This window comes from Pyxicephalus adspersus, chromosome 10 (assembly GCF_032062135.1).
Source record: "Pyxicephalus adspersus chromosome 10, UCB_Pads_2.0, whole genome shotgun sequence".
Classification (NCBI taxonomy): Eukaryota; Metazoa; Chordata; class Amphibia; order Anura; family Pyxicephalidae; genus Pyxicephalus; species Pyxicephalus adspersus.
In genome coordinates, this window is record NC_092867.1 from 29,259,883 (window position 1) to 29,267,783 (window position 7,901).

The 7,901-nt window shown below is 37.8% G+C and overlaps 1 protein-coding gene across 1 annotated transcript; it reads right to left on the minus strand.

The window, feature by feature from the left end:
- Positions 1-1,049: 1,049 nt before the first annotated feature.
- Positions 1,050-6,927, minus strand: ACTA2 (actin alpha 2, smooth muscle). Its single transcript, XM_072424732.1, has 9 exons — positions 6,773-6,927; positions 4,831-4,997; positions 4,210-4,338; positions 3,362-3,472; positions 3,044-3,128; positions 2,629-2,790; positions 2,344-2,535; positions 1,716-1,897; positions 1,050-1,359 (listed from the first exon to the last, which is right to left on the minus strand). Exons 2-9 carry the CDS (start codon positions 4,957-4,959, stop codon positions 1,216-1,218), a joined length of 1,134 nt encoding a protein of 377 aa, XP_072280833.1. The 5' UTR covers positions 4,960-4,997; positions 6,773-6,927; the 3' UTR covers positions 1,050-1,215.
- Between the last annotated feature and the right edge of the window lie 974 nt (positions 6,928-7,901).

Sequence of the window (7,901 nt, forward strand, 5' to 3'; positions counted from 1 at the left end):
AAACCATGTGAAAGGGCCAGTTGCTTGACACCAATGATCTTTGAAGTTGTCTATAAGGGGGCATTCTTTACACTGGCCAGCAATCAAAGAGACTTTTTCCCATTGATCCCCAGTACATTGGTTTTGGCAGGGGATCTCCATGACTTGAACATAAATTTAAAGGTTCCTCAGGAGTACAAATAGTGAGAAAGGCTGGCATAGAGGTTGGATACTGGGCCTGGGCACTGTAATAAGGAAGGAGATCATCCAAAAGTAGTGAGTAGTGTCTGCTGTGATAGAGGAACAAGCAATGGGGAAATGCTGGCAAAGTGAAAATAAGGGGTTGGATGTGGAGGGGGACTCTTGGACACTGTTACTTTTGCATAGGCAAGGTGACAATATTGTAAGCCAAAATAACATTTCTAAACCTTTAATAAAGCAATATGTGGGTAATATTTATATCCTAAAAAGATGTTGGTTAGTAGCCTGTTTTCCTGCAGCTGGGATCTTTTGGCTTGATCTGTTTCTTTTTTCATCCTGTTCTTGCCTGCTCCCTGTAATTCCTAACCTGACTATTCTTCAGTTACCCATGCAGGAACTGTCCAACTTCCCTAGGCCAAATAATTTTCAAACTGCTTTTTTGCATGTTGCTTTATCCTCAAATCTGTGTCCCCCACTTCATTTCATTGAGCTACTTCCTAATTGTTGATTTGCCAAACTTTTGTCTTCAAACATTCCACTAGAGGGTAGTATAATGACATCCTTATACAATTTAGGTAGCTCAATAGCCCGTATTATTATGAATATTTACTATTTAGAATAACCATTATTATTCTAAGGGGTCTATCTGATATTTACTGGAAAATTCCCTGGTGTAGAATTCAATGTCAGTAATCTATTCTCCACCATAGAATGTTTCAGTTAATGTCAGCTTCACTTACTTTATAAAGAAACCCCTAGGTATGTTCAGAAAAATACATTTTTTTAGAGAAAGACTTCTCTTAAGCTTGCATCAATAGTAACCAATAATAAGTATCCCTCAAACTTTCTACAACAACCACACAAAAACATTTGTAGAATAGTTTAAGCTTTAATCTTAACAAACAAACAAAAAAAAAAATATTTTATCGAATTAGAGCCTAAGACGTATTTTGGAATGAAATGGTGGCTATGTACTGTGTGAAGTACACTTGAAAATATATCTTGAAATGAAAGACAATATAAAAGAAAGGAAATTTAAAAGCATTTGCGGTGCACAATGGAGGGGCCGGCTTCATCATATTCTGGTTTGCTGATCCACATATGCTGGAAGGTAGACAAGGAAGCCAGGATGGATCCACCAATCCAGACGGAGTATTTGCGTTCAGGGGGAGCAATGATCTGATGGGAAGAAGGAAGATGGTAAATGAACCAGTAACTTCACCCAATACCTACTAATTAAAGCTACTTTTTCATAGTAGACCATGTTACAATATAGCCTAAGTTAATCTTTCAGATAAAAAATCCATCCACCTATCCCAGTAGATTTATATATGTTTGTATAATAATGTAACACACATAAACTGAATGTAATATAAAATGTAAATACTGGCATGGGTATGAAAAAAGATAACTTTCTAAAAATATACTTTTCCAAGCAAGCACCCATTTCCAGTTCTCAGGGATCACTTGCTGATTATAGGGTAGGAAACTATGACCATTATGTTAATATACATTATGCTGCCAAAACATCTCACCTTGATTTTCATTGTGCTGGGGGCCAAAGCAGTGATTTCCTTTTGCATTCTGTCAGCAATGCCAGGGTACATGGTGGTACCTCCTGACAATACATTATTGGCATACAGATCTTTCCTGATATCAATGTCACATTTCATGATGCTGTTGTAGGTGGTTTCGTGGATACCAGCAGATTCCATTCCTGTGTAATGCAAAGGTAGTCACAATTTAGTACACAAATGTTTCCTAAATGAATAACCATGAAAAAGGCTGTATGTGTTAAAAACAGAAAACACATATGTATCTACACTGTTAGTGTGACATTTGAATACTCTTGTGTACTGGGATTTGTATTTCCATGTCTTATAAAACTTTGTGATGCCCAGTTTCGAACAACGTTTAGGATGACAGTCTTATTCTACCTGCTTATAATTACTAACCCCTCCATAGGGAGGTCTGTAGGACATGTATTTGATCTCAAGAGACTGCTAAGCAGGTATATCAAATTATGTACAGGTCTGCATATGAAGTATCAGATTTCTCTACTCAATATTTCATCACTTGATTTGCTTTGTAATAAATATGGCTTTTAGAGATGAACTCCTACTATATAGTCATTGTTACAGTAGTAAAGGCTAGTCAGCTTACCAATGAAGGATGGTTGGAAGAGGGTTTCAGGGCAACGGAATCTCTCATTGCCAATGGTGATGACCTGACCGTCCGGAAGTTCATAGCTCTTTTCAAGGGAGGAAGAAGTGGCAGCAGTAGCCATTTCATTTTCAAAGTCCAGAGCCACGTAGCAGAGCTTCTCCTTGATGTCACGGACAATTTCTCTTTCCGCTGTAGGTAGGAGAAAAATCGATGATTATGACTGTGTTTCTAAAAGGTGGATAAAACTTTAGGTGAACAGTGGGTATGCTTTAGGAACCTTACCAGTAGTTACAAAAGAATAGCCGCGCTCAGTCAAGATCTTCATGAGGTAGTCTGTTAGGTCACGGCCTGCCAGATCAAGACGCATGATGGCATGAGGGAGGGCATAACCTTCATAGATTGGTACATTGTGGGTGACACCATCACCAGAGTCAAGTACGATACCTGGATTTAGAAGAAGAAGTGGTCAGACAGCTGCTACCTAAAAGGACCCTATTCATATTCTGGCAATTCTCAAATTTCAACACCTAAGAACACCAAAAAAGATCATATTATATGCTAGCTGTAATAATGTTACCAGCTTTTAAACCAGTTAGCTAAAATAGAGAGAGGAAGAAGTAGGTAACTGTACAATAAAGAGTGAGGTCTTTGTACTAAACAGAACACACAGGCAAAGTGACTTTTCCAATATATTTACCAGTTGTACGTCCAGAAGCATAAAGGGATAGCACCGCCTGGATAGCCACATACATTGCTGGTACATTGAATGTTTCAAACATAATCTGCAAAGAGAAAAGATGATGTTAGGGAAGTAACTATACACAAACCTGAATAAAACATATTGTCTTCTTTAGTGTATTAGAAGGAAACAAGTAATACTATTGTCAGGTTGATGAAAATGTTTTTGAAGGATTTTATAACTAGCTAATGAGTTATCGGCCTCAGTGTACATGTGTCTGTAATAAACATAGCCTGTAGTAATTCAATGATGAAAGTCTTTGTAATATGGTAATACCTGGGTCATCTTTTCTCTGTTTGCTTTGGGATTCAGTGGAGCCTCTGTAAGAAGGGTTGGGTGTTCCTCTGGAGCCACACGCAGCTCATTGTAGAAGCTGTGATGCCAGATCTAAGAAAAAGAGAATATGTACATTTTAGGTTCATTTTTCTATTTTCAAACAGAAAAATGACATCAGAATAGAATAGGTGATCTCTTCTATTAGTTTCAATACACTAAACTGGAAATTTTTTAAGGAAGATATGGTTTACTGCTCATGACTGTGCTTCCCAATTAATAAAAGTCAAGAAACTACCTCTTCAGCTGTCCTGAAGTCCAATGGAACCAATGTGTAGAGTACTGACATTTTCGATATCTGGGATATACTTATTGTATAACTAGTCACGGTCTGTTGGACCTGTTTAGTAATGTTGAAGATATTTCCCTACTTATCCACATTGTGGCCTCCTGATTTCTATTTAAACTGCAGAGAACATTGGGATTAGTTCTGATATGTTTTTACATTTTACAAGAATGTAACTAATTACTGCTGGCTTTGTCATGACCTGGATCAATGATATCCTTCACAGACCTTCTGCTTTGATGCTATAAAATATTTAAATGTTGCTTTTATCAATGAAATCCTGCTACTAGTGTTAGAGACAAGTCTATTTATCCCCAAAAGAAAGTTTTTCTGAAGACCTCTTCCTAATCAATGATATTACCCAACCCTCCATTAGAACTAGGCTGTAAGCTTTTAACAAGGCATACCATTGTTCTATGTTACACTTTTACGTCCTATAGTACCATAATAACACATGAATTGTATAGAAGATAAGAAACCCATACATTGCACTGGAAAACAATACCTTCTCCATGTCATCCCAGTTTGTGATGATGCCATGTTCAATGGGGTACTTCAGTGTGAGGATACCTCTCTTGCTTTGAGCTTCATCACCTACATAACTGTCCTTCTGACCCATACCAACCATGACACCCTGGAGGGAACAAGAACAGTGTATTAGTGGTCTTGGTAAAATACAGTAAATCTAAGAAAAACACTGGACACTGTGGTTAAACACTATGTAGAATGTGAAAACCACAGGATGGTGCTGGGATATCTGTTGAAATTCAAGTCCAATTGTTATGCAACTTCTGTAATGTGAAGTGCAAACTTTAGTCAACCAATTCCAACTAAAACCCATAATTAAATGTAACATGAGTTATGAAAAGCTGAATCATATCCCAGTCCCTTAGTATAATTCCTAGGGAATCAATGGCCACTTAACTAGTGTGGCCATTGTAAAGCCAGAGAATGGTAAATACTTTGATGATGGATTCCCTTTAATGTATATTAAAGGAATAGGGAAATCCAGTTGAAGTGGAGACTATTGTCATGGCCTCCTGGGTGGGGACACAACATTGGAAATTGGGCAGTACCAGTAAAGAAGATTTCCTGCAGATATAGAATTGTGCACCCATTATCTTACCTGATGTCTGGGGCGACCCACGATGGAAGGGAATACTGCTCTCGGAGCATCGTCCCCAGCGAAGCCTGCCTTACAAAGTCCAGAACCATTGTCGCAAACCAATGCAGTAGTATCTTCCTCGTCGCACATCTTTCTTACAACTTACTCTGACCTCTCAAACAAGAAACCTGCAGACGAAGCAAAATGAATTATTGTACTACATGCAGACAAGTGGCATAAATGGTATTATATTATTCTGTATTTTCTTGTGATACCATCCATTTACAATATATTGTTGCCAGGTACTGAAAGATGGCAACTATGCAAAGGTTTAACATACTTCTAAAAGACCCCATATACTCTGGGTCCTCTATGGTCAACATGTGGTCCTAAGTCTGTTCACTACCCATAATGGCAGTATCTGGTATATTGCTGATCCCAAAGTGCTTTTCCTAGAGAAATATGGATTGTTGTATTACTGGTTTGCTTTTCCTCTATATTGACTGCACATTGGACTGTTTATTCTGATCTTACCCTCACTGTCCTAGAGAAAGAACTCATTGCTGCATTTACTGAATTTACCATTGCTATGAAAAGATAAATATTAGGCTTGAATGTGCTATCTGACCATATTTCATTGCTAAAAACTTGTAGCATCAAAATATGACAATTCCAGCAAAAATAACCAATGCATTATTCTTTTAGCTTAGCAGTAATATAAATAGGTAATAAAAAATAATGGGATAATAAAAGCCTGTATATAAAAGGCCAATAGTATTCCACCTGTTAAGTGACCACACCCTCTCCTGCTATGCTTATTCCTGATCTCAGTACAATCATTTCATTAAATAACATATTTCAGTAAAATCTGCAGATTTAATGATCCACCCAGATGTTGTGATTTTATACCTGTCTAGAAATATTTACTTCCTTAATGTATAATGGGGACCTGGCACAGCACTTCTTTGTGCATAATCAAATAAATATTTCCCAGAAATAACTTTTTGCTGCTTGAGAGTTCTGCTTTGGGGTTGTATGTGTATATACAGGCTGCAGCTTCCCTGGTGATCCCAGATGAATGAAGTGGCTGGCTCAGTACCAGCCATTTCCTAATTAGGAAATAGTCTGTCAAATGTCTGTTTTGGGAGCAGAATTCCAGGTCAGGGGGTTTTATTCCTCCAAACACGCATCCAAAGCTCACTGCCAGCGAAAAAAAAAAAATATGGCTGGGAGGAGCCCAGGCAAATATATAACTATAATTAATGAGACTTTCCAGGCACAAAGCAAACTGAAATCAGCAAACAGAAATTTTGCAGTCATTTACAACACAGCTTCCTTGGATTGAATGAACATTTATAATTGTCCATCATTCAGCCAGATCAATGCATTAAATCCTCTACATCAGGCTAAACACCATAGAAGGACCACTTTTGGTCCTTGCAGAAATACTGATTGCATTTTTAGTGTCTGATAGAAGATCTTGCTGTGTTGCTAGTAACCAGCTTCCACCTGTTGCAGGTTTGCAATGAGTGGAGAATTGATTGGGTTACTAGAGGCAACTCAGATAGTTCTACTTTCAGATATTTTTAGTTCTACTTTCAGATACATATAACATGCACTCCAATATCTTAGCCAATTATTTTTTAAAAAAATATTATCAAAAATACATTTTCCAAATCAATCCACAGCAGAAAAGGTTACACAAAGTTTTCCAACTTTAGAGATTAATTTTACATGCATATAGGTGTAATTTAGCTTTAGCTTAAGTATACATACAAACAATTATTCAGTTATTGGTTTCTATGTATTATTAGTCTAACAAGAAAAGCATAAAAAGCCTTCAGATTGGGTTGCATAGAGATGCTGCAGAGCAGGATCATAGCTTAGAAGTCATCCTATGTATGAAGCCAGGATAGAATAAGCAGGACAGGTATAGTATACTGATGACTGGGGTAGCACTTACCTTGACAGTGCTTTGCTGGGGTTAGCTGCTCCGGTATGGTGCACTGAGAAACTGGAAGATGTTTGACTATATAGTCTGTTGGCCTGTTCTCCTCCCACCAGCTTCCCAAAGAAGGAGCACAGACAGACTTCAACCCCATCTCTCACTCTAACACATCCATATAGGGACCTCAAGACAAAAACCTCTGATCTGGGTGGATGAGGGCCCTGGGTCTCTTCCATTGCATTCCATTATAGTACTCAAGAAACAGGAGGAGATTTCAGCTGTGGAATATAAACACATTGAAAATTTGGGACAGCTGGTAAAATACTGACATACTGTACTCCTGACAAGCAGCCCCTGGCATAAAATAAACATTCTTCCATACAGGGCAGATGCATTGTACATCGAATAGAAAAACTTGCTATATTGTGCACTGTGATTGCATGAGTTAATGTTGGAATTTCTTTTCCAAAAAGGGAGTGACACAGATATCCTGCGATGGTGTGCTGTGCTTTTAAACGTAGCCTTGTATCCGCTACTGACACGGCAGAGAATACTTGTATTTTTCTTCATATTAGAAGGTATACAGTTGTGAAAATGTAATGTATATATTGCAGCAAACTGCATTTCCAAACTTAGTTTATCAAGAGATATCTGGGGTACTTGTCAGCTTTGATGTCGTTGTGGGATATCTGTACAATATTTGTGCACTCACTATGAATTGTACTATAAGATAAAGTTTATCAGTTACACCTCATTCATTTATATGCAGATAAAGAAAGTCAAATCTAATGACTCAGACTTTATCTTTATTTCATTACCATATCGTTTGAACATTAAATGGGAATGCCTGTTCTTCGGACCATAGAAAGCAAAGGGTGGGAAGAATGGTTACATAGCTTTGCCAACTGATCAATATCAAGTAGTGCATAAGTATAACCCAGGTAATATCCACACACATGATCATTTACCTGATTATACATATATATACCATTGTATGGATACAGCCTTGATCAATTAGGCCCCTATGTATATGAACGCTAAAGGGCAGCATTCAGTTTTAGCCATTGCCATAATGTGTTCAGTACCCCAGACTGTCCAGACAAGAGAAACACAATCCCTAACTGCTTAACCCTTTGTGCAGCTC